The 25,077-nt window shown below is 58.5% G+C and overlaps 4 protein-coding genes across 6 annotated transcripts; 2 read left to right on the top strand and 2 right to left on the bottom strand.

Annotated features, from left to right (window-relative positions):
* Positions 1-19: 19 nt before the first annotated feature.
* Positions 20-6,120, top strand: Cfb (complement factor B). The gene is made up of 18 exons (XM_006995573.4): positions 20-488; positions 576-809; positions 1,286-1,471; positions 1,562-1,735; positions 1,903-2,004; positions 2,105-2,241; positions 2,434-2,572; positions 2,924-3,055; positions 3,184-3,285; positions 3,361-3,498; positions 3,897-3,994; positions 4,379-4,496; positions 4,682-4,835; positions 4,939-5,015; positions 5,208-5,308; positions 5,389-5,521; positions 5,596-5,645; positions 5,914-6,120. Exons 1-18 carry the CDS (start codon positions 419-421, stop codon positions 6,067-6,069), a joined length of 2,301 nt encoding a protein of 766 aa, XP_006995635.2. The 5' UTR covers positions 20-418; the 3' UTR covers positions 6,070-6,120.
* Positions 6,121-6,123: 3 nt separating this feature from the next.
* On the bottom strand, positions 6,124-11,552 carry Nelfe (negative elongation factor complex member E). 2 transcript variants are annotated; one of them, XM_076558252.1, is made up of 11 exons: positions 11,423-11,552; positions 10,896-10,978; positions 9,479-9,548; positions 9,251-9,396; positions 8,701-8,775; positions 8,553-8,590; positions 8,031-8,374; positions 7,806-7,950; positions 7,667-7,721; positions 7,408-7,510; positions 6,124-6,433 (listed from the first exon to the last, which is right to left on the bottom strand). In XM_076558252.1, the coding sequence occupies exons 2-11, from the start codon at positions 10,968-10,970 to the stop codon at positions 6,363-6,365; spliced, it is 1,122 nt and encodes a 373-aa protein (XP_076414367.1). In that variant the 5' UTR covers positions 10,971-10,978; positions 11,423-11,552; the 3' UTR covers positions 6,124-6,362. The 2 variants fall into 2 exon arrangements, with proteins under 2 accessions (XP_076414367.1, XP_006995634.2); XM_006995572.4 differs by having other exon boundaries at positions 11,293-11,460.
* Skic2 (SKI2 subunit of superkiller complex) lies at positions 11,497-22,706 on the top strand. Its single transcript, XM_076558248.1, has 28 exons — positions 11,497-11,768; positions 11,868-11,971; positions 13,792-13,901; positions 13,999-14,116; positions 14,209-14,323; positions 14,412-14,486; positions 14,710-14,763; positions 14,842-15,023; positions 15,153-15,281; positions 15,501-15,646; positions 16,152-16,298; positions 16,413-16,497; positions 16,600-16,706; positions 17,079-17,225; positions 17,294-17,390; positions 17,542-17,754; positions 17,848-17,958; positions 19,002-19,232; positions 19,760-19,897; positions 20,155-20,292; positions 20,419-20,523; positions 20,787-20,937; positions 21,008-21,134; positions 21,273-21,483; positions 21,596-21,706; positions 21,784-22,002; positions 22,158-22,298; positions 22,387-22,706. The coding sequence occupies exons 1-28, from the start codon at positions 11,747-11,749 to the stop codon at positions 22,585-22,587; spliced, it is 3,735 nt and encodes a 1,244-aa protein (XP_076414363.1). The 5' UTR covers positions 11,497-11,746; the 3' UTR covers positions 22,588-22,706.
* Dxo (decapping exoribonuclease) lies at positions 22,678-25,055 on the bottom strand. Of its 2 annotated transcripts, XM_015989019.3 has the most exons (8): positions 24,952-25,055; positions 24,584-24,750; positions 24,123-24,481; positions 23,740-23,975; positions 23,440-23,659; positions 23,194-23,329; positions 22,972-23,066; positions 22,678-22,885 (listed from the first exon to the last, which is right to left on the bottom strand). In XM_015989019.3, exons 2-8 carry the CDS (start codon positions 24,584-24,586, stop codon positions 22,735-22,737), a joined length of 1,200 nt encoding a protein of 399 aa, XP_015844505.2. In that variant the 5' UTR covers positions 24,587-24,750; positions 24,952-25,055; the 3' UTR covers positions 22,678-22,734. The 2 variants fall into 2 exon arrangements, with proteins under 2 accessions (XP_015844505.2, XP_006995632.1); XM_006995570.4 differs by lacking the exons at positions 24,584-24,750; positions 24,952-25,055 and adding an exon at positions 24,811-24,948.
* Between the last annotated feature and the right edge of the window lie 22 nt (positions 25,056-25,077).

A 25,077-nucleotide genomic window follows, 5' to 3' on the forward strand; every position in this document is an offset into this window, starting at 1 on the left:
GAAGGTCAGAGACCCTGCTGCACAAACAGCGGCTGGACTCTGCCCCATCACGCAGTCCATGGGAAGCTGGCCTCTAGGGGGGTGGTCTGGGCTTGTTGGGAGGGTCTGGGGGATAAGGAGGAGCTTGGAAAGGGAAATTCTGGCCCCTGGTCAGGACAGAGTGAGGCTGGGATGGTTTCTGTTTCCTCGGTTGGCAGCTCAGCAGGGGCCCTCCTTCGTGAATGTTCCGGGAAAGCGGTGTCTGTGTGGGGCAGCCACCAAACTGCAGGTGCCAGAGCAGATTGCATAAAAGGCCAGGGCCAGTGGGAAGGGGCGTAGCCGGGCCCAGCGTTACAGTTTCAGTTTGGACAGCGAGCCAAGTAGACACCCAGAGTGAACTGGAGAGGGCTTTCGGCCACTGGCCTCTCTTTTGCTCTCCATGATGATGGGGTACAATCGGAGACCTCAACTCTGCCTGGTCCTCTTGGTCGTAGGTCTCTCCTCTGGAGGTAAGCAAAGGACACCCCATCCTCCTTTTGTCCCTAGCCTCTGTCCTGGGCCTTCTGGGGCCAGGCTTCACCAGCCTTTCTCCTCAGGTGTGAGCACGACTCCAGTGCTTGCAGCCCAGCCCCAGGTCTCCTGCTCTCTGGAAGGAGTAGAGATCAAAGGCGGCACCTTCCAGCTTCTCCAAGGTGGCCAGGCCCTGGAGTACCTGTGTCCCTCTGGCTTCTACCCGTACCCCGTACAGACCAGAACCTGCAGATCCACAGGCTCCTGGAGCGCCCTGCAGACCCGAGACCAAAAGACTGTCAAGAAGGCAGAGTGCAGAGGTTGGAGGCTTGAGAGTGTGAGCAGTGGGTGGCGGGGACAGAGCAGGGGGAGGCCGCTCGGCGCTTGGTAACGTTAGAGCTGTGTGACCGGCCGGCTGAGCAGTGGGCACACCTCTGAGGGTGCATGTGGGAAGTGTTTCCTCATGTCGGGCAGCCCTGGCAGTGAAAACAATACTGAGAAATAGGGGAAAGGCGTCTCGGAATGTGGCTCCGTTGGTGGAGCGCTTGCCCAGCAGGAGCGAAGCAGCACTACTACACGGAGCAGGTACACGCCTGTAATCCCAGCACTCAGGAGGCGGGCAGGAGGGGCAGAAGCTCAGTCATCTTCAGCTTCATAGTGAGTTTGAAGCCAGCCTGGGCTACATGAGACCTTGTCTCAAAACACAAGAGGAGGGGCAGCAGGTTGAGGGGACTGGCAGGCACTGTTTCTCAGTCACATGAAGGACCTCGGTGACTTTTACCTGTCTTCCCTAAAGCGATACGCTGCCCACGGCCACAGGACTTTGAAAATGGGGAGTACTGGCCCCGGTCTCCCTTCTACAACCTGAGTGACCAGATTTCTTTTCAATGCTATGATGGTTACACTCTCCGGGGCTCTGCTAACCGCACCTGCCAAGAGAATGGCCGGTGGGATGGACAAACGGCCATCTGTGATGATGGAGGTGAGACGTGGGTCACCCGACGTCACCCTCTCCCTGAAGGCTTCACCCTGGGAATGTATGGGCACTCCAACGGTCCTCATGTCTCTGCAGCGGGATACTGTCCCAACCCGGGTATTCCCATTGGCACAAGGAAGGTGGGCAGCCAGTACCGCCTTGAAGACACTGTCACTTATCACTGCAGCCGGGGACTTGTCCTGCGTGGCTCCCAGCAGCGAATATGCCAGGAAGGGGGCTTGTGGAGTGGGACAGAGCCTTCCTGCCAAGGTGACTCGTGACCTGCTCCCGGGTCAGCTCCCCCCTGCTGTCTCCACACCAGGACGCTTCTCACCACCTTACCTTAGTTCTTTCCTCACGCCTCCCAAACCTCCCTGCACCCTGCCAGTGTGTCCTCAGCACCCCAGACACCTGACCCGCTCTCTGACCACCCCTAGACTCCTTCATGTATGACACCCCTCAAGAGGTGGCCGAAGCATTCCTGTCCTCCCTGACAGAGACCATCGAAGGAGTTGACGCTGAGGATGGGCACAGTCCAGGTTTGGGGACAAGGAAGGAGGTTGGGCAGGACCCTGGGGAAGGGTGGATGACCTGCTAGGGACTATGCATGCCAGAAGCTGAGTGTCTGATGGCGCCCAGGTGAACACCAGCAGAGGAAGATTGTCCTGGATCCCTCGGGCTCCATGAATATCTACCTGGTGCTGGACGGATCAGAAAGCATCGGGGCCAGCAACTTCACTGGGGCCAAGCGGTGCCTCACTAACCTGATTGAGAAGGTAGAGCAGAGCTTTCCCTCCCTCTGAAACAGGGGGCCTTGTCTGGACCTCTCCCGCGTGCCCAGATCCTCAGGTCCAGACGCTGCTGTCCTCCAGCCCCTTCCTCATGGGTAACCCTCGAGCCTCACTCTGGCCCCCCTGTCTCAACGGCAGGCTGAACCCCCCATGACACAATGTTCTTTTAACCCACAGGTGGCCAGTTATGGGGTGAGGCCACGATACGGTCTGATAACCTATGCCACGGTCCCCAAAGTCTTGGTCAGAGTGTCGGATGAAAAGAGCAGTGATGCCGACTGGGTCACCGAGAAGCTCAACCAAATCAGCTACGAAGGTCAGAGGTCAGGGAAGGGAAAGCTGGGAGGTGCACCTTGGGGTTACACCCCAAGATGGTACAGACTATCAGTTTACCAAAAGTGCCCTTGAGATTGCTGGGAGAGCCAAGGGCATGTGGGTAACAGACTGGAAGTTAAAGATCGGCTGGGCTTGGTGGCACATGCCTTTAATCCCAACATTCAAAAAGCAGATGGATCTTTGTGGGTTCAAGGCCAGCATGGTCTATATAGTGAAGCAAAACCCTAAAAAAGAAAAGTTAAAGAATGTGGGATCTCAGTTGTCATAGACTTCTGGGGCTCAAGAGTGGCTTGGAGGATCAGGCAAAGGGATGACCTCTTCTTCTCTACAGACCACAAGTTGAAGTCAGGGACCAACACCAAGAAGGCGCTCCAGGCTGTATACAGCATGATGAGCTGGGCAGAGGATGTCCCACCCGAAGGCTGGAATCGAACCCGCCACGTCATCATCATTATGACCGATGGTGAGACCTTTCTACCTTCCCATCCTCCCATCTCCTGTGCCAGTGTTTGGTCCTCAAGACCACATGTGATTGTCTCCAGTCAGTGGAGCTTCCCCGACCCACTTTCATGGTCTCCATGCTTCTCACAGGCATGTACAACATGGGTGGAGACCCCGTCACTGTCATTGAGGAGATCCGAGACCTGCTGCACATTGGCAGGGATCGCAAGAATCCCCGGGAAGATTATTTGGGTGAGTGACCCACCTGGGATCCAGCACTCTCAGCCCTCGGGGCCTGGACCCTCACCCTTTCCTTCTCTCCCTCAGACGTGTATGTGTTTGGGGTCGGGCCTCTGGTGGACCCCGCGAACATCAATGCCTTGGCTTCCAAAAAGAACAATGAGCAGCATGTGTTCAAAGTCAAGGATATGGAGGACCTGGAGAATGTTTTCTTCCAAATGATTGGTAGGAAGATGCAAGGAAACGTATGGGGAAGCTGTCTGCAGACTGGGGTTGCCGATTTCCCTCACCCTGGCAGACTGCCGCCCCCCTCCATCCCAGTGTCTACTCTTACTTCCTGTAGTTCTGCACTTCCTGATCTCACAATCACAGAACTCTGAGTTCACTTCACAGATGTGGAAACTGAGGCCAAGACAGGAAGTCAGCACAAGACTGGGGCTGAAAATGACCAATCCTCAGATAGCCTGGTCTTAAGCTTTTCTCACACCACAGGGGTTCCTCATCTAACACAAAGAACCACTCCCCTCTCCCTCCTCACGGGCCTCTGCTCCCCACAGACAGGCAGGGATCCGACAAAGATGGCTGCCATAACTTGAGCCTTCTGCCTTCTCTTCCTTTGCCAGATGAAAGCAAATCTCTGAGCCTCTGCGGCATGGTGTGGGAGCACAAGAAAGGCAGTGTTTATCACAAGCAACCATGGCAGGCCAAGATCTCAGTCACGGTGAGCATTCCAGCAGTGGGTACTTGTGGGAGGGAGATGAAATGCCCACACTAGCAAGGTCCATAATCCCAGCTGTTGAGGAAGCTGAGGCAGGGCTGAGATTCACAGCCTGCTTGGGCTACAGTGAGTTCAAGGTCAGCACCGGTAACTTATGAAACTGTCTGAAAGCGGAAAAATGAAGCTGGACGAGGGGCATGGGGGTGCCCCCAGCAGCTGGAAGTGGGAGCAGAACTACCTTGAGTTTGAGGTCAGCCAGGGATACTCAGCAAGCGAGAGCTAGAGAGCGATAGGAAGCCAGGACGACAGAGTACTGACCTAGCATGGAGGAAGCCCATGCCCAGCACCACACACACCAAGGCTGACATGACACCGGTTCTTCCCCAGCGCCCTCTGAAAGGACATGAGAACTGTATGGGGGCCGTGGTGTCTGAGTACTTTGTGCTGACGGCAGCACACTGTTTCACGGTAGAAGATCAGAAGCATTCCATCAAGGTCAACGTGGGTAAGGATGCAGTCAGGATTCTGATCTCCGGGCCCATGCTCAGGAAGCAGACGTGTATCTCACCTGTCCTCAGCACAGCCCCTCCCTTTTGCCCCAAGGGTGGCAAAAACAAAACTCAGATGATGCTGTGGGGCCAGAGCCAGGAGGCTGCCTACATAAACACGACACCACTTTTCTCCTCTCAGAAGGGAACAGGCAGGACCTGGAGATCGAAGAGGTCCTATTCCACCCCAAATACAACATCAATGAGAAAAAGGCAGACGGGATCCCTGAGTTCTATGACTACGATGTGGCTCTCATCAAGCTCAAGACCAAGCTGAAGTATAGCCAGACTCTCAGGTGAGTGGGGCCAGGTCCCCGAGGAGCTGAGGAAGGTGGGCTGGAGGGACAGGGCACAGGGCAGGCTGTCTGTTGCCCCTGACTGTCCCCATGTCCTGGACAGGCCCATCTGTCTTCCTTGCACGGAGGGAACCACCCGGGCCTTACGGCTTCCTCTCACAGCCACCTGCAAGCAGCACGGTAAGGCGTGGTCTGGGGTGAGACAGGGGGGAGACCCAAGACAAAGGGGTCACAAGAGGGAGCTGCCAGAGCACAGCTATGCTCAACTCAAGGCCTAGCTCCTAAGATGGGTCCAAGGGACATCTGCTGGGTGAGAATCGAGGGGACATGGGGTGGGGGGACACAGCTGGCATGACACTGTCACTTGTCCAGAGGAGGAGCTGCTCCCTGTGAAGGACGTCAAAGCTCTGTTTGTGTCTGAGGAAGCGAAGAAACTGACCCGGAAGGAGGTCTACATCAAGAATGGGGACAAGGTGAGAAGGGGTTCCTAGAGGCCACCTAGGGCTGGTCCTTCACGAGCCAGCTCTGGTCACCACACCTTTCTCCCCTACAGAAAGCCAGCTGTGAGAGAGACGCTCTGAAGGCCCCAGGCTACGACAAAGTCAAGGATGTCTCTGCGGTGGTCACCCCCAGGTTCCTCTGCACTGGAGGGGTGGACCCCTACGCTGACCCCAACACTTGTAAAGGTGAGGTGGCTCTCCGGCCATGGAGCAAGCCCATGAGGCCCAGCAGTCTCCCCTACAGCTTCTCTCTTCCACAGGAGATTCTGGGGGTCCTCTCATTGTTCACAAGAGGAGCCGCTTCATTCAAGTGAGTGTTCACTTTTCCAGTCTGTGGGGAGATGCCCAAGGGACAGCATGCGCCACAAAAAGGAAAGCCTGATGCACATGGCTGGTAATGGTGGCAGAACAGGGCACGCCTCATCTGACAGCCATGGTCTGAAGTGGCCAGTACAAGCTATGTGTCTGGCCTACGTGCACCACGGAGCTGGGCTCCCAGAGCACTTCTTTAGGTCGGCTCGATGCTTTCTGGGATTATGAAGTGTCAAGTGACCCAAGGCACCCCTTCCCCTACCCAGGTCGGTGTGATCAGCTGGGGAGTAGTGGACGTCTGCAGAGACCAGAGGCGGAAGAAGCTGGCACCCGCTCATGCCCGGGACTTCCACGTCAATCTTTTCCAGGTGCTGGCCTGGCTCAAGGAGAAACTCAAAGATGAGAATTTGGATTTCCTATGAGGGGCTTTCTGCCAGGAGGGGGTGAGGATCAATTAAAGCAGCTACAATAAAGAGTGTGTTCCACATCTTTTTGGGGGTGAGAGAACAGGGGTGTGCACTGGTCATGTTGCTACAAGTAACATCAACACTGACAGCCACTTTTGAAGGTTTAACCCCGATCCCAAGGGCTGAAAAACTAGAGGCTGAAGGAGGTGAATGAGCTTCTGCCCCGGGATTTTACTGAGACCAGCTTGGGGGCATATGAGGCACAAGGAATCCAGCTTCGTGTCCTAGAAGCCATCCACAAAGGTTTCCTACAGATCGTCACTGTACACAATCTGGGTCCTCTTGTCCTGGTGGCAACCCTTAGGGCTGTTCTGGACAGCTGAGGAAGGAGGAAAGTGACAGTTAAGGGCTGAAACAGCTCACAGGTTAGACCCGAGGTCCCGGCTACCTCTGCCCTGGCCTTGTGCTGATGCTGCCCTCTGGTGGCCAGAGTCAGCGTGGCTTAGACAATCCAGAACCTTATCACTGGGAGACATGTGAATGATGACATCATGAAATGCATGCAAATTAAAGATGAGAACATCTGTATGGCCCTTGCTGGTATACTGGTCGATTCTGGTTCTTTCCTGGTGTCTGCAGGGCCTCTTGCTCTGAAAATCTGTTTCAGGCAGATTGGGCTGTCCACACTGAGAAACCCCACAGGCCACACCAGACTCTTGAAGACCCCTCAGAACCCAAGTGCTCAGCTTCTCTTTCCTCACACTCCTCATCCCATTCAAGGATCCCAACCTACATCTGGGGCCAGAGGCAGCCCCCCTCTTTGGTCCTGTGCCCTGCCTCTGTTGACCACCCCTCCTTCTCAGAGCCTGGGTCCAAGGCCTGGGCCCTGGGGCTGCTCTCAGCTTGGGCCCTTCTTCACGGTTCCTTTGCTGCAGCGGCCACTCAGCCTGGCACACCAGGACTGCTGGAGATGTGCTCAGCACAGGCAGAGCCCAGCTTCCTAACGTACTTGATGCCCCAAACCAGTCCTGGGTCACCTTTTTCTCCAAAACCCCATCTCGGAGGGTTCCAGACGTTCAGGACACTAATCTACATTTCTGAGCCTGGCCTTCTGCTTGAGGTCTAGACCCACAATTTCAAGTTCAGACGCCACTCCAGCTCCGAGGGGACAAACTGGCTCCCGTTCTCTTCTCCGTGCCAGTCACTGCGGGGGACCTTTTAATGTTCCTCTCCTTCCCTCACCTCTGACAGACAGCTGCCTGTATGCAAATCCTGACCTCTAGCACTTTAGGACCCAAAGCCGTGGAGGGAGTCCAGAGTGGGGTGCTGTAGGGGGAGGGAGGCCGTCCTTACCGAGGGAGCCCCAGACAGACTTGCCAGTAGCAGCGTCCAACATGGGCTGTTTGCGGGCGATATTGACTTTGAGCTGCACGGATTCCACCTGGGTCCCATTGAGCTGCAGAACAAAAGAGGACAGGAAAGGGACGGGCATTACAGGGAGCTAGGTGCTGCCACCCTGGGGACCAGACAGGGAGCTGAGGATGAAGGTTTCTCAGTCAGAACCCTGAGGTGGACAGGACGGGCAGGAGGAAGGGGTCTGGGAAGTCCCAACCTCAGCAACGGCCTGATCTGCAGACTCCATCTTTTCGTAGGTGACGAAGGCACAGCTGGGGTGAGAAAAGGCGGGATCAGTGGAGGTCCCCAGACCTACTGTCCCCACGCAGCTTGCTCCCCGGGATGCTCATCCTTACTTTCGGGGTGGGTCCATGGAGAGGTCAATGATGTTTCCAAAGGGGGAGAAGGCCCCTCGGAGGAGGGTAGGTGTCATGTCCTCTCCATACACATACAGAGTATTCCCCTTCCGAGGGGCCCTCCTTTCGGGGAACGAGTCTGACCCTGCGGGTTAGGAATCACTGCTGAGTCCCCGTCCCCCTCTGTTCAGCAGGACCCACCTAACCCTGGCCAAGAGCACTCACTGCGGAAAGGGCCCTCTCGCTCTCGTTCCCGGTCTCTGTCTCGATCCCGATCCTTATCTTTGTCTCGGTCTCTGTCTCTGTCCCTGTCTCTGTCTTTGTCTCTGTCACGGTCTTTGTCTCGATCACGGTCTTTGTCTCGGTCTTTGTCCCGGTCCCTATCTCGGCTCCTTTCATGACTTCGGTCCCGGCTGCGGCTTCGGGGAGGGGAGGATGAGGAGCGGGCACCGCCGTGTTCTTCATAGCTCCAGTCGAAGCCTCGAGGTGGGCCATCACCAGCCCCGGGGCCCTCTGCTTCTTCTCCCTCTGGTCCCAGTTCCCGCAGCCGATCACTAGAAGACACAAAGCTGGGGAGAGGCAGACAGTAAGGACCAGAGGGGCTCTGTCTCCTTACAGACCTTGTGGAGTCAACACTCCGTCTACAGCTGGCTCCTCCCACTCCAGCCTCTCACCCCACACCAAACTGCGCTTCTCTCTAAGGACTCCGGCCACTGACCCCACACCAAATGGCGGTCTGTCTCTAACCTTTCATACAGAGATTTCCTCTGGGGACGTCTGGATGACTGAGGGAAAAACAAGACAAAGAACAATTAAGAGGATTCCCAGGTGCTGGAATGGGGTCCAAAATATGTGGGTCTTTTGTTGTCAAGGCCCAGCCCACAGAAACCATTACCTCCTGCAGGTCCTCGTCAGCAGATATGCTCCTCTGGAAGGGCTGGAAAGTGGGGACAGGCCCCTTCTCGGGGTCCTGGGAAGGGGTAGATACCCGTTAGTGCGGACCAGGAGAGCTCCTCGTCCTTCTCTTCTCGGCCTCTCATCTAATTCCTCTCTCACTCATATTAAACTTCTTACTGATGATGTGCTGGTGTTTTTGTGTGTTTTTCAAGACAGGGTTTCTTTGTGTAGCTCTGGCTGTCCTGGAACTTGCTCTTTAGACTAGGCTGGTCTTGAACTCAGTGCTGGGGTTAAAGGAGTGTGCCGCTCTGCCTGCCCAGCTGATGTGCTGGTTTTACCCAAACCTCCCTTCGACCCGAGGAGCACAGACGTGGAAAGCAGACGTGTGGGAGTCACCTAGGCTCCCTGTGTGATAGACAGCGGTGTAGGTGGTGCGCCCCGCTAGCCCCAGCCCCGCCCGACCCCCAGAACAGCATAACCCCGCCTCCCTTCGGCTTGAGGGGATCTCACTGAAGTCGGGGTGCCCCAAACCATCCCGCCCTGCTCACCTTCAGCTTCCCCTCTAGGGTCCGAGAACGTTTGAAGCCTGAGTTCTTAGTTTCAGCCTTGATGGCACTGATGGCTCCTGACTTCACCAGCTGCTTGGCCTGCTCGGTGGCTGTGGCGGTGTCCACCACAGGCTGCTCTGACAGTGCTGGGGTGGGGAAGGGAGGGCGGGATTACGCTGGCTGCAGCGGAGGGCAGCCTGTGCTGCTCCCCCCGACTCCGTCACTTACAGCGTTTGACGCCGCCCTGGCTCACGGTGCCACCGCCACTCTGCTTCTTGAGCGCCAGCAATGCTTTTTTCTGGGAAGGAGAAAGAGTCACGAGAAGAAGTTTGGCAGCCAAGGTGCTGGTCTCTTACGTGCATCATTCCAGGGACAGTACACATGGTGTCCTTGTCCTGGAGTGGTACGTCTAGTCTCTACAGCATCATGACGCCAACAACATTTAACCTAACCAAACCAACCACGGCATCCAAAGGCTCTCTAGTCTCACGTTTTGGAAAAAACATAAGCCCTACCAGACAAGCTGCAAATAAGGCCTGAATGTCTTCCTTGGGGATCGTACCTACCTAGCGCCTGCATATTTAATGAGGCTGCACAAAGGTGAAACACCTAGCTCCTACCCATAAGAAACTTACAATCGGAAACAGAACAACTAGACTGACAGCCAAGAATAAGCAAACTCACAGAGATCCTCCTGCCTCTGCCTCCTGAGTGCTGGGATTAAAGGCATGCGCCACCACTGCCCGGGGAGATGCATGTTTTAAGAGTAAATAATTCTGTCTTTTTGACAGGGATGCTGAACTGAGATTTCAGGTTCTATACACAATGTGAAACCTTTGAAGTGTTTTCAATGGAGCAAGTGTGCCCCTCCAAAACAGCCAAGCAAAACCCTGTTCTGGGGGTTCGTAGGAATGAGTAAATTGAGAGATTACTTAGAAGGACCACTGATAATCAAGAGTGCTGAGTATGGCATTGTGTCCCTACAGTTCCAGCTCCTCAGGGAAGCGGAGGCAGGAAGATCACATGAACCCAGGAGCTCAAGATCAACCTGGGTCGTGGACTGAGATCCTGCCTCAAAGGGGGGAAAAAAAGAGTGGGAAGGGGAAGGGACAGAGCATGGACAGCCCTGACAGATGTTATGCTGTGTAAACAGTACAGAAGCCAGAAGTGAGCTGGGTGTGGGGTGAACAGAGTATGGTGGTTCAGGCAGAACTGTTCCAGGCTACCCAAAGCTACATCGTTTCAATCCAGCCTGGGCTAAAGTGTGAGGCCCTGTCTGAAGAGGGGGAAAAAAGGTCCGAGATGAGATTTTAAGGCCTCTGAAGTGTAGCAGGCCCTATCTGAAAGCAAGGAAAGGGGAGATGGCACAGGAAGGTGGCTCTAGCCTGGGTGTCTGGTGGGTCAAACTCTGGATGGAACTGGGACTCCAAAGGCGAGACTCTCCAGCTCGTGAGTGGTACTAAAGCCACAGGAAAGACGACAATCCCACGGGAGACTGAACAGAAAAGAGGGGGGGTTCAAACCAAGATCTGACGATGCTGGTGAGGCCACCCGACACATATGCTCCGGGTCTGCGCCTGGAGGCAGCAGAGCCGCCATGGCCTCCCTCACCCGGGCGGCCGGCACCCTGCGCTCCCGCCCTTACCTTTTTCTTGAGTTTGTTGAACTTCTTCTGCAGTGCCTCTTCCTCCTCGCTCAGTCCGGGAGGGATCACCAACATGTTGGCTCCTGGTTCAAGGGCAGAACCCAAGACGTCATTCTCTACTGTCACCACTCAAAATCCACACGTCGTCCGACGTCTGTCCGTCCTGTATTTACCCCAACCTCCAGGCCCGCCTACGCCAGCCTCTGGCCTCGCCCTAACCCCGGGTCTCCACGAGGCTGCGGTCCGACCTCCTGCTCATCCTATCAGCCGGCGTTCCCGCCTTTGTCCAGGGTCCGGACCCTTGGGGGGCCCTGGGCCCGGAGGAGGGGAAGCGCTCCCTGCGACGCCGAGGCCATGGCTCCCGACCCCCATGCCCAGCGGGGTTAGGTCCGCCAACCTCGGGGTCCGGTGGGCAGAGGAGGCGGCGGGGCCCGCGCAGCGCTCCCTGGGCAGCCAGAGGAGGAGGAGGAGGAAGAACCCGGGCCCGCCTAAGGGAAGGCGCGAAGGATGTGAGACGGAGCCCTCACCTGAGGGGGCGGCGCCCGGGCCCGCGGTCTCCGGCGCCGCCGCCGCCGCCGCGCGGGCTGCTGCGCGCGGGCTCGCGGCGATGACGTAGAAGGGGCGGGACACGCGGTAACCAAGGCGGCGGGCCGCAGCGACTTCCGCCCGGCCTTGCCCGGCTCCCGAGTCTGGCTTCGGCGCCGCGCTCGCCCACGCTCCCGACGGGGAATGGTGGAGGGAGAGGGGGGCGTGTCGGGAAAAAAATCTCTATTTCCGCCCATCTCGGGGCGGGGCCCTCGCCGCGGCCACTCTGAGTTTCCGGGCTGCGCGACAGCTGCCGGGGCTTCAAGATGATGGAGACCGAGAGACTCGGTGAGGGGGAGGGGAGGGAGGGGAGGGGAGGGGGGGGGGGAGAGCGGAATAGGACGAGGAGTGGCCTTTGACCTCTCACCTGTGACCCTTCCCCCGCAGTGCTGCCTCCCCCTGACCCCCTGAACCTGCCCCTTCGAGCGCTGGAAGTGGGGTGCACTGGGCGCTGGGAGCTGCTGAACGAGCCTGGGGCTCCGGAGACCACCGTGAGTGACTTCGGACCCCCCGGGCCACCCCTGCTCACGCGAGGATCTAGTTTGACCTCGCCTTCCTGCGCCGGAACACCGTCCCCCGGGCCCCCGCCGGGGCTGCACCGACCCCGGCCTCCCGGGGATCCAGGGGGTCAGAACCCGGAGTGCCGGAGACCCGGCTCCCGGAACTGCCCTTGCACGCCCGCCCGCCCCGGGGCACCTGGCTGAGACCTCGCGTTTAAACTCCGGAATCTGAAGCCGGGTGTGGCGCACGCCTTTAACCCCAGCACTGGGCAAGCAGAGGCAGGCAGAGGCAGGCAGAGGCAGGCAGAGGCAGGCGGACCTTTTGAGTTGGAGGCCAGTGTAGTCGGCCTATCAAGTTCCAGGTCAGCCAGCCAGGGCTACATAGTGGGATCTTATCTCAAAAAAGGAAAAGAAAAAGCTTAACCCAGACGTTCTCAACCTGTGGGCCTCGACCCCTTTGGTGGGCGAATGACCCTTTCGCAGAGGTCGAATATCAGATATGCTGCATATCAGGCATTCACATTACGACTCACAACGACAGCAGAGTTACACTTATGCAGTAGTAACAAAATAATTGTATGGTTGGCGGTCACCACAACATGAGGAGCGGTTTGAAGGGTTGCAGCGTTAGGAAGGGTGAGAATCCCTGGCTTAGCCGATGCAGTGCGTACTCTGCAAGCCTGAGGAAACACATGTAAGGGAAGAGGTGAGAACCAGCTCCACAAAGATGTCATCTGGTGCCACACGTGCATAGCCTGGGTGCACCCATAACTACAGGATACACAAATACCTGTATACGTCTACGCATAGTATTACTACTAATAAGTAATTCTAAGATGCAGATTCCCAGCTGAGTCTGTAGCTCAGTGGGTAGAGTGTCTGCCTACCATACACAGAGACCTGGGTTTGATCCCCAGCTCCGCATGACACGGAAGTGTGGTGACATTTTGTTTGTGTTCTGACAAATAAAGTTAACCCACTAGTTAACCATAGAGGCACCTTTAATCCCAGCATTTGGGAGGAGGAAGCAGGAATATCGGGAGTTCAAGGCCATCCTGGGCATGATCCAGTCTAAAGGAGAAACAGAGGCATCCAGTGGAGGCTCATGCCTTTAATCCCAGCACTAGGAAGTGATATGGCTGGGCAGAGAGAGGAATGTAAGGCGGGAGGAGACCGGAGCTCACGCCCCTTTGGTCTGAGGATTAGGGAGAGGTAAGACATCTCTCTAGTGGCTGGCTGCTCTGGTTCTCTGATCTTTCAGTATTTACCCCGATAATGGCTCTGGGTTTTTATTAAGACCAATTAGAATTTGCGCTACACTCAAGTGTGGTGCCACAGGCTTGTCACCCCCTAGTTCAAGCTCATTCTCTGATATACATATATATCAAATTGGAGGCAAGCCTGGGGTAACTGAAGCCCTGTCTTAAAATAATGCAAATTGCCGGGCGGTGGTAGTGTACACCTTTAATCCCAGCACTCAGGAGGCAGAGGCAGGCGGATCTCTGTGAGTTCGAGGCCAGTCTGGGCTACAGAGTGAGTTCCAGGACAGGCTCCAAAGCTACACACAAAAAAACAAAACAAAACAAAAGGTGCAGATTATTATGTCTGGCCTCTATGCATCTGAAATCCAGTTTGCTGTGGTTAGTGTCCTTCCCCGCAGGTGGGTTTTGCTTGGCCTTCGGGCTTTGCTCATCTGATTGCCTCAGCTTCTGTTGGAGACACCTACCATTGGATCGAAACAAATCCCATGGCCTCTGTTGTTGCCCCTCTGCTCTCCTGACTCAGTGCTTCCCATCTTGCCCTTGTCCCAGCTTCCCCACGGCCTCCCCCCCTGTGCCCCGGATCTACAGCAAGAAGCAGAACAGCTGTTCCTCTCCTCTCCCGCCTGGCTGCCTCTGCATGGTGTGGAGTACTCAGCTCGGTGAGAAGTCTGTGTGGGCCCACCTAGGGCGAGGGACCGACCGGAGGGAGCAGGGACGGGACGAAGCTGACTCCAAAATTCCTCTCCTCCTCTCCAGAAAATGGCAGAGGAAGAGGGATCCCTGGTCTCTCCTGGCTGCTTTGGGGGCTCCTGTCCCGTCCGACCTTCAGGCCCAGAGACACCCAACCACAGGCCAGATCCTGGGCTACAAGGAGGTGAGAGGTCAGGGACCACAAGACACAGAATTGGGAGAACAGGTCAGAGCAGGCTTGGTCTCACTGGGACTCCAACCTCTTGTCTCACTCAGGTCTTGCTAGAGAACACAAACCTGTCAGCCACGACCTCCTTGTCCCTGCGCCGGCCTCCAGGGCCGGCCTCCCAGTCACTGTGGGGCAACCCGACACAGTATCCTTTCTGGCCAGGTACGTTGTACATGACGGTGGTAAAGAGTGAGTGTCTTGGTGTTCAGGGAAAGGGTTCCTGCTGATGCTGAGTCCTCATTTTCTCCAGGTGGGATGGACGAGCCCACCATAACAGATCTGAGCACTCGGGAGGAAGCTGAGGAGGAGATAGACTTTGAGAAAGGTGAAGTGGTCCTGTGTCTGAGGAGGGCCCAGCAGGCTGCTTCTAGCTGTCCTGTACTTCCACAAACCACAGAGAGGGATCCTTCTCACCCCCAAGGGAAAAGGTGTTCTCTCTAGTAGCCCTTTAAAAATGGCCACAGCTGCCTCGCCCTCGAGCAGAGCACTGTGAATGTCTGTGTCATATGATGTGGCGGCTGACGCCGCCTCTCGTTCTCATCTTGCAGATCTTCTCACTGTCCCACCTGGCTTCAAGAAAGGGGTGGATTTTGGCCCCAAGGGTGAGTCTGATAAGCATTTGTAGGGATGCCCTGCTCCCACAGACGTGTGGATGTGACAAGGTGGCTGTTGTCCCTCAGATCACCAGGCTCCTGGGCCAGGTTTGCTCAGCCTCAGCTGTCTGCTGGAGCCTCTGGATCTGAGTGGAGGTGACGAGGACGAGAGTGAGGCCGCAGGAGGCCCTGGGGCGGACCCTGCTTCCGCCTCTCCCCGCAGCACCCCCCTGGTCCGAGCAAGCAGTTTGGAGGATCTAGTGTTGAAGGTTAGACGTCACCAGGGATGGAGGCAAGCAAGAAGGGGTGGGGTTGAGGGTAGCAGTGAGATCTCGGGGATGAGTGGCGATCAAGAGTTCTCTGGCTATGCTTTTATCACTCCCACCCGACTTTTCCAGGAAGCATCCACGATCGCATCCCCCCTGGAGCCTCCCAAGCCTCCCCCTCAGGAACAGTGGGCTGTACCTGTGGATGTCACGTCCCCTGTGGGCGATTTTTACCGTCTCATTCCTCAGCCTGCCTTCCAGGTACCGTGCCCAGGCCTTACTCCACCTCCTGATAGAGCAGAACCTGGCCCTGCCCCTCAGCCCAGCCTTGTCCTCTCTCTTCACCACGGCCCCCACGCCTTCCAGGCTGGTCTTGCTCCTTGGTCCCGGCCTGTCCTGGCCTTCTCTTCTCTGCCCTGTGCGCCCGTGAGGAGGCAGAGAGGCTCTCGCCCTGCAGCCCTGTGCATTTCTCTCACACAGTGGGCGTTTGAGCCGGATGTGTTCCAGAAGCAGGCCATCCTGCATCTGGAGCAGCATGACTCTGTCTTCGTGGCGGCTCACACATCTGCCGGGAAGACAGTGGTGGCTGAGTACGCCATTGCCCTGGCCCAGAAACACATGACGCGGTACGGTACACACGCCTCCCCAGCCTGCCCTCCCTCCCCAGCCTGCCCTCCCTCCCCAGCCTGCCCTCCCTCCCCAGCCTGCCCTCCCCCCCCAGCCTGCCCTCCCCCCCCAGCCTGCCCTCCCCCCTAGCCTGCCCTCCCCCCCAGCCTGCCCTCCCTCCCCAGCCTGCCCTCCCTCCCCAGCCTGCCCTCCCTCCCCAGCCTGCCCTCCCTCCCCAGCCTGCCCTCCCCCCCAGCCTGCCCTCCCCCCCCAGCCTGCCCTCCCTCCCCAGCCTGCCCTCCCCAGCCACCTCCTTATCCTTTAGAGATGGGGTTCAGAGAGGAACGGAAAGGTCTAGTGAGAGGCGGGGCAGAAAGATGCCCTGGGCTGGCTCAGGAGAGGCTGGTGTCATGAAGGAGGATTTGAGGGCTGTTAGTGTGAGGGGGACTCCAGCGGGAAGGCAGGGTACCCCAGCTGTGAGTCTGTGAGGAAAGACTGACTGACTGATCCATGCCCTGTTTCTAGTACCATTTACACGTCCCCTATCAAAGCCCTGAGCAACCAGAAGTTTCGGGACTTCCGGAACACGTTCGGGGACGTGGGACTGCTCACAGGAGACGTCCAGCTGCACCCAGAGGCCTCCTGCCTCATCATGACCACGGAGATCCTCCGGTGAGAACGGGGCTCTCAGAACCAGGTGGGTTTGGGGTGGGGGGTGAGCATCCCTGCAGAAGCGGGGTAGAGATGGGGCTGTTGAGGGGTCAGCTCCATGCTGCCGCCCCCCAGCTCCATGCTGTACAGTGGCTCAGACGTCATCCGGGACCTGGAGTGGGTCATCTTTGATGAAGTCCACTATATCAATGATGCTGAGGTGAGTGTGGGGGGGGGCCTTGTCACATAGCCCTGTCCCACACGCTGAGGACCTTGCTGCCCTCTGCTCCCTGACCGACCTGTCTCCCCCGTGTGTGTCCAGCGTGGGGTCGTGTGGGAGGAGGTACTCATCATGCTGCCTGACCACGTCTCCATCATCCTTCTGAGTGCCACCGTCCCCAATGCCCTGGAGTTTGCTGACTGGATTGGGTGAGATGTGGGTCCTGGGGGCCTGAGTGAAGACGACCGTGCTGTTCCTGGGTTGGGGTCAGGGAGCTGGGGCCACTAGAGTGAGGAGAGGGGTCGGGGTGTGGAGCTGGGGAACAGCCGCACCCGGGTGGCTGCTGAATCCCCCCCCAACATTTTTGCACGCTGAGATGGGATGGAGGGAGCCATGTGCCCGGACAGGTACACTCCGTGTCCTAGAGGACGGGATAGGGCAGAAGTGAGTCTTTGAACCAGTGGGAGCTGAAGTGGAGGTGAAGGTGTGGCTGGTGGCCTCCCGTTCTAGGCTCCAAAGAGAACTGGAAGACGGGGTTCCTTTCCGTCTCTTCTCTGACCTGCTGCCCTCTCCCCCTCCAGGCGGCTGAAGCGGCGGCAGATCTACGTGATCAGCACGGTTGCCCGTCCTGTCCCCCTGGAACACTATCTCTTCACAGGAAACAGCCCCAAGACGCAGGGGGAGCTCTTCCTGCTGCTGGACTCCCGAGGGGCCTTCCACACCAAGGGGTAAGTCCAGGGCTGGGTGTCACGGCCGGGCCTGGGCTGGGCCTCACGCCACCTCGCCCCGCACTCAGGTACTACGCTGCAGTGGAGGCCAAGAAGGAGAGAATGAGCAAGCATGCCCAGACCTTTGGGGCCAAGCAGCCCACGCACCAGGGGGGCCCTGCACAGGTGAGGGCTGTCGGCTGTCATCACTGCCAAAGCCTGCATTTCAGCCACCCTTTCAGCCCCGGGCCCTGCGGGGAGGGGTGGACTCGCGGTCCGCATCCTGCTCTATGTAAACCTACTGAAACGTGGCTCTACCACCTGCACGTAACCTCAGGACCGTGGGGTGTACCTGTCCTTGCTGGCTTCCCTCCGGGCCCGGGCTCAGCTGCCTGTGGTGGTGTTCACCTTTTCCCGAGGCCGCTGTGATGAGCAGGCGTCGGGCCTCACCTCTCTTGACCTCACAACAAGCTCGGAGAAGAGCGAGATCCACCTCTTCCTGCAGCGATGCCTTGCTCGGCTCCGAGGCTCCGACCGACAGCTGCCCCAGGTGTGTCCCTGTGGTAATCTGAGGCCTGCCCCTGCTGAGGGGGCCTCCAGGCCTTCTCCGACCTGCTCCCCTCCTCCCTCCTCCCCCCCGCAGGTCCAGCACATGTCAGAGCTCCTTCGCCGGGGCCTGGGCGTGCACCACAGCGGCATCCTGCCCATCCTTAAGGAGATCGTGGAGATGCTGTTCAGCCGAGGGCTGGTCAAGGTGAGCAGGCAGGGGAGAGGGGCCAGACTCAGGCAGGGCAGTGCAGTGGTTAAGAACCTGGGCTCTGGACCCAGGCTATCCGGCTTTGAATTCCAGCTTCATAACCCCACTGAACTCTACGTTTCTCACCTTAACCGTAAATGGGGATGTATCTGATACATCGCCAGAGGTCCCGAGAAGAGAAGCCTCCACCACGGGCAAGCACAGGAAAAGTCGCTAACAGTTAGAGAGCCGCGTTCAGGGAACGCGGCTTCAGTGGTGAGGGCGGCTGCTGCATTCAGGAAGCTCGCTAACTGCGCCTGTGGCCAGGGATGCGGGCCGTTGCCAGTTTGCCATTGTTTGGCATCCAAGTACTGCTGCTGTTTTTCTGTCTTAGCGCTGTTTAAGCAAATTAAATACAGTATACTTTTTGACACCAAGAGTCATTCTTGGGTATTTATGGCAAGAAATTCCACCTTGGTCTATGAGGGAACATACACATTTGCTTTGTTCTCTATGGTCCTGTTTATGATGACAGGGCTCAGATCTCAGGCCTGTGCTTCTGGGGGACCAGGGCTGAAAGGCTGGCTGAGAAACAGATGCCCTTCACTGGGACAGTGGCTAGGTAAATTAGGGGGTGTCCCCCACAGAGACTCATCACTTACCCCAGTCACAAGCAATGACTGATAAAACTACAAGAACGTGGATGGATGTGGAAAGCAGAAGACAGTTGGATGTATAGCTGCATCTGTGTGAGCTAAATCATACAAGCACAAAGCCAACCATCCTGCAGTAGTGTTCACACAAAAAGATGCTGGTTGAGCACAGTTCCAGCTGGGGATGGAGGTGGGATGTGGGAGATGAAGTAAAAGACCAGGTAATTACCTAAGCAGAGTCAGGACAAATGCCTGCACTGTGGTCTTCCTGGAGAGGTAAGGGGCGTCCTCTAGACAGGGATGTGAGACCAGGCTCCAAGGTGGGGGAGCCCTGCCAGAGCGGGGCACATACAGACCTTTTGGCTGATCCAGTCCCCCCCCCCCCCCCCCCCCCCCCCCCCGTCCCAGGTCTTGTTTGCCACTGAGACCTTTGCCATGGGGGTGAACATGCCGGCGAGGACGGTGGTGTTCGACTCCATGCGCAAACATGACGGCTCCGCCTTCCGGGACCTGCTGCCCGGGGAGTACGTGCAGATGGCGGGCCGGGCGGGCCGGAGGGGCCTGGACCCCACAGGCACCGTCATCCTGCTCTGTAAGGGCCGAGTGCCCGAGATGGCAGATCTGCACCGCATGATGATGGTGAGTAGAGGGTGGGAAGCCCAGCCCGGCGGCTCCAGCACCAAACCTGTTAGCCCAACACTCTCCTCTTCTGATGTTTTCCTTGCCCTGGGAGAAGTTAAAAGTGAGCAAGTCTAGCCTGGCGGTGGTGGCACACACCTTCAATCCCAGCACAGGGAGGCAGAGGCAGGAGGATCTCTTGAGTTGAGGCCAGCCTGGGCTACAGAGCAAGTGCTAGGACAACCAGGGCTACACAGAGAAACCCTGTCTCGAAAATGAAAAAAAGTGGGCAAGTCGAAGGAGGCCCCCACTTCCTCTTGCTTTACTGATCTCTGGGTGTGGTGCCCGGTGGGGGCCTTTGGGAGTCTGTGTCTTTCATTTTGTCCCCTTATGTTACAGAGGAGGTGAGCAGGGGGTTGGTCTGAGGCCTCATGGGTACAGAAGATGGCTGGGGTGTGCAGGTCTCCCTGGCTCTGGCTCCAGGGGAAGCCGTCCCATGGGCTGGGGTGTGCAGGTCTCATTTGGTCTCACTGACTCTCTGGCTCCAGGGGAAGCCATCCCAGCTTCAGTCCCAGTTCCGCCTTACATATACCATGATCCTCAACCTGCTGCGGGTGGATGCCCTCAGGGTGGAGGACATGATGAAGAGGAGCTTCTCAGAGTTCCCGTCCCGCAAGGACAGCAAGGTGAGGAGGTTAGGGCAGCCAGCCTAGCAAGCAGGTCAGAGAGGGCCCGTGGGGTGGGTATGGTCAGGAAGGGGTGGGTATGGCCGGTGGGGGGGGTATGGCCGGTGGGGGGGGTATGGCCTGTGGGGCGGGTGTGGCCCGTGGGGTGGGTTTGGCCGGTGTGGGGGTATGGCCGGTGGGGGGGTATGGCCCGTGGGGTGGGTAGGAGTAGAGAGGGCTGGGCTTGCAGACTTGTTACAACCCCCCCTTCTACTCAGGCCCATGAGCAGGCTCTGGCTGAACTCACCAAGAGGCTGGGGGCCTTGGAGGAGCCTGACGTGACTGGCCAACTGGCCGACCTGCCTGAATATTACAGCTGGGGGGAGGAGCTGACAGAGACCCGGAACATGATCCAGGTGAGGAAGTGCGGACGTTGGGGAGATGTAAGAGGGGCAGTGGCTCACACTGGTGCCTCTAAACTTAGTCCCAGTGTCCTGGTCTCACATCTTCCCACGTCCCCTTGTGCCTGTCCTGCTCTCCAGAGACGCATCATGGAGTCTGTGAACGGGCTGAAGTCTCTCTCGACGGGAAGGGTGGTAGTTGTGAAGAATGAGGAGCATCACAATGCGTTAGGTGTGATCCTGCAGGTGAGCACGAGAGGACCCCCACCCCCAGAGAATGGCGGCTCGGCACTGTCTCCCCGGGGCTGGCACGTCACGACTTGTGTGCTTCTCTTCGCTCCTGTCACCACTTTGTGCTTGTCTCCGTGCCTGGCCCCCAAGAAGCTCCTCCAGTTACTTGGCTTGGCCCCCACCCCTCCACAGTTCAAGGGCTCTGCGGGGGAGGGGGTCCCAACCCCTGCGCAGGGTGGGCATACCATGTCCACATTTGGTGTGCACGCCCCCTGTAGGTCTCCGCAAACTCCGCCAGCAGAGTATTTACAACACTGGTCTTGTGTGATAAGCCTGTTGTGTCCGAGAGCCCACGGGACAAGGGGCCAGCCACTCCAGATGTGCCCTACCCGGATGACCTCGTGGGCTTCAAGCTGTTCCTGCCTGAAGGTGAGTTCCTGATGGTGGTGGGAACAGGATGCCTGGGCCATGGCGAAGCCTGACCTGATTCGCTTTCCAGGGCCCTGTGAGCACACTGTGGTGAAGCTCCAGCCAGGGGATGTGGCTGCCATCTCCACCCGAGTGCTGCGGGTGAGTGGGGAGAAGATCTCTGAGGACTTCAGCAGGAGGCAGCAACCGAAGTTCAGGTCAGAGACTTGGGGAACCTTTTTCCAGGGAGGGGGCATGTACAGAGAGGTCATGAAGTGGGGTGCTGAGGGACTTCCTCAGCTCCAGGGGAGGTCCCTGTAGCAAAGAAGACTCTTGATCACCAAATGCCCCCTCAGGAAGGACCCTCCCATTGCCGCTGTGACCACTGCAGTCCAGGAGCTGCTGCGTCTGGCTCAGGCCCATCCTTCAGGACCCCCAACCCTCGACCCCGTCAACGACCTGCAGCTCAAGGATGTGTCAGTGGTGGAAGGTGGGCTCCGGGCCCGGAGGCTGGAGGAGCTGATCCGGGGGGCCCAGTGTGTGCACAGCCCCCGGTTCCCCGCCCAGGTAGAGCCTAAGCAGAGCATCCCTGTGCCCAGTGCACCCCTCCCTCAGCCCCGTGCCCAGTGCACCCCGGCTGAGGGTGAGGGGCTGACGTCCCTGCTGCGGCTTCCTTTAGTACCTGAAGCTGCGGGAGCGAATGCGGATCCAGAAGGAAATGGAGAGGCTGCGCTTCCTGCTGTCCGACCAGTCCCTGTTGCTGCTCCCCGAGTACCACCAGCGTGTAGAGGTGAGAGCGGGACGGGGCATGCCAGGCCAGGGGATCCCGGAGAGCGGTCAGGCTCCCAACCTCACCCTTTCTTGCAGGTGCTCCGGACCCTGGGCTACGTGGACGAGGCAGGCACAGTGAAGCTGGCCGGACGGGTGGCCTGCGCCATGAGCAGCCATGAGCTGCTCCTCACGGAGCTCATGTTTGATAACGCACTGAGCACCCTGCGACCCGAGGAGATTGCAGCTCTGCTCTCTGGCCTGGTCTGCCAGAGCCCTGGCGACCCTGGGGATCAGCTCCCAAGCACCCTCAAACAGGTAGGGCCATCACCCCTCTCTTTGTGTGTGCATCCCCACCCCCACCCACTACCCAGTCCTGGTAGATGCCTCCCAAGGTGTGCATAGCCTCTTCCTGATCAGGGGCCTTCCTGGCCCTGGTCCTGGAGGCCTTGACCTCTCCTCACTCTCTGCAGGGGGTAGAGCGTGTCAGAGCTGTGGCTAAGCGGATTGGTGAGGTTCAGGTGGCCTGTGGCCTGAACCAGACAGTGGAGGAGTTTGTGGGAGAGCTGAACTTTGGGCTGGTCGAGGTTGTGTACGAGTGGGCTCGGGGCATGGTGAGTGCCGGGGCCTGGCGGGTGGCCGGCGGGCGGGAGAGGTTGCGCAGGCCCGGCACGTTCAGTCTTCTCTCCGCTCTCCCCATAGCCCTTCTCCGAGCTGGCAGGGCTCTCAGGGACTCCCGAAGGCCTGGTGGTCCGTTGCATCCAGCGCCTGGCCGAGATGTGTCGCTCGCTTCGAGGAGCGGCCCGTTTGGTAGGAGAGCCTGTGCTCGGTGCCAAGATGGAAACGGCAGCCACCTTGCTGCGGCGGGACATTGTCTTCGCAGCCAGTCTCTACACCCAGTGAAGGGGGTGGATCAAAGTAACAATAAAACAGCAAACCAGAGTGCCAGGAGCACGGGGCAGGGATGACTCTATTGAGACACAGCAAGAGACCTGCTTAGAAACACGCTTTTATTATCCGAATAGACCGACTGGTGTGTCCTCTGAAGCCTCAGTCCTTGGGGGAGGGGGTCTTTGAGAGTGATGGGGGGTCTTGAGTCATAGCCTCCACATACCATGTGGGCAGGAAGGCATGGGGCGCATCCCGATGGACAGACACAGTGACTGGGCCGCCAGGTTCCCACGAGAAGAGGTGGACAAGCCTGGAGGGAGGAGGAGGAGGAGGAGCAGGGTGAAGTCAGAGACTGAGCTGAGACCCAGAGGTGGTGCACAGACCTCAAGTCCTTACCTGGGGTCATCCTGGACAACTGTGCTCTGGGCAAAACTAAGGAAGGCCGCACAGAAGTTCATGCACACAGAGGGGTTCCAGCCTTCGCGGTCGTTCTGGGGGGACAAGAGGCAGGAGACTGGGGGTGGGAGGGGGGACGGCAGAGGGCAAAGGGACCCCTGAGGTCCTGGCACGGGGCGGGGTGGTGGGTGGTGGGGTGGCAGCTGTGACACCCTGCCTTACCCTGACGTTTTCAAACATCTTCATGGTAGGAAAGGTCTTTAAGGAACAGACGAAACCTTCTGGGTTCCGGAAGCCAGCGACAACATGGGGGACCCCGGGGAGGAAGGACTGAGCCCACCATTTCAGAAGCTTGTGTCTGACAGGAGAGGCAAAGGGTCAGTGGGACCCCCACCCACCCCCCCACCCCCCCTTCCCACCCCGGCAGCAGCTTTCCACCCTAGGCTCTCCTGGGCACCCGGCCCCAACCTGTAGAAGCTCCTCCACTGGCCAGGGCTGTGCATCTCCTTGGAGGTCTTGAGCTCCACATAGCAGGCGGGGGGCTGTGTGGACGAGGCCTGGGGGTCTGTGCAGTCCACCTCCCCGGAGAAGAGCAGAGGGTGGTTTCCCAGGCGGCTGCGTAGCACAGAGCAGAAGGCCACGTTGGTGTTAACCTCCCCGGAGGGGTCCGGGGAGCCTCCGGGCTTGTCTGTACAGGAGAGAAGAGCAGGGAAGGGCTCTCGCCTCCGAGGAAGGGGACGGGGGCCACACCGCGGGGACAGCCCTCACCTGCACACATGTACTGCTCAAATTTGTAGCCCATGTACATGAGCTCCCGGAGGAGGGCTGGCCTAGCAAGCCTCTGAGCCCGAGCGGCCGGGGTCTCCACCTCACTCAGGTACAGGGTCCCTTGGAACCGAGAGGCTGCCAGCTGCCAGCCCTCCTGCCGCTCATATGGGGTGGTCAGCAATTTTGTCAGGTGTCCTCGCCATGTCACCGTGGCCCCTGCCAGCCAGCCTGGATCCCTGAGGGGAGAGAGTTTGGGGCTAATGGTCTGACCCAAGCCTTGGTTCAGCCGAGCCAAAGTCCCCCTAAAGGCCATCTGGCTCTCCTGACTTCAGGAGATAAAAAAATGGGTCTCCAGGTCAGCTCGTGTGCTGGGCCTCGCTCACCCCAGCTGGTGTCGGTGTTCCAGAATCCAGCGTAGCAAATGGTCCAGCCTCTCTTGGACTTCCTCATCCCGGGGCCGGTATCTGTCAGGGTAGCCATCCCTGAGATCAAAGTCCGGGCCTGGACCGTTGATGGGGGGTGGGCTGTAGTAGCGGAGGGCTCGGGCATCTCCATGGTACTGGCGTTGTGCGTCCAGGGAGAAGCAGCCCAATTCGGAAGGGCGCCGGTAGAAGGGGAAGGGCCCCGAGTACAGGGAAGGCTCTGTGCGCAGTGAGGACACCGAATGCGGGAGTTTGTTCGGAGGCTCGGCCGCCTCCGGCGTCTCAGCTTTTCTCTTGGTCTCTCTGGGCTCCATGAGGTCCTGGGATGAGAAGTGTTTGCATTTTAGGGTGGACGAGGACACGGGGAGCCCAGCGCCGTGCAGCAACGCCCCCTCCTCATTGGAGAGCTGAGCGCCTCTTACCATCCACGGCCGCCCAAACGCGGCGAGGCTAAGAAGTGTGGGCTTAGCCGGGCGGAGGTGACGCACACCTTTAATCCCAGCCCTCGGGAGGCAGAGGCAGGGGGATCTGAGTTCGCGGCCAGCCTGGGCTACAGAGCGAGATCCAGGACAGCCAGGGCACAGAAACCCTGTCTCAAAAAACAAAACAAAAACAAAAAAGCTTGCGCTCAGAGCAAAGCTCTGGTTACCTCAAAGCTCCCAACCCTGACTTCCAGCTCCTCAAAGCTACGGCGTCAAAGCCAGAGCGGGATGCAGAGGTGCAGGCGCCGCTCCTGACGACGCCACACCGGCGGGAGGGCGGGAGGGGCGGCGGCGAGGCGGGTCTGCACCTGAGTCGGGTCCCAGGCGGACACCGCGCGCCGGAGCGAGCGCCCCGGGCGGGAGCCAATCGGCAGCGGCGCGGGCGACGGTAGCGGGGCTGGCTCCGCCCCTCGCGGACGCGCCTTGCGTTGTCA

This window comes from Peromyscus maniculatus, chromosome 21 (genome assembly GCF_049852395.1).
Source record: "Peromyscus maniculatus bairdii isolate BWxNUB_F1_BW_parent chromosome 21, HU_Pman_BW_mat_3.1, whole genome shotgun sequence".
NCBI lineage: Eukaryota > Metazoa > Chordata > Mammalia > Rodentia > Cricetidae > Peromyscus > Peromyscus maniculatus.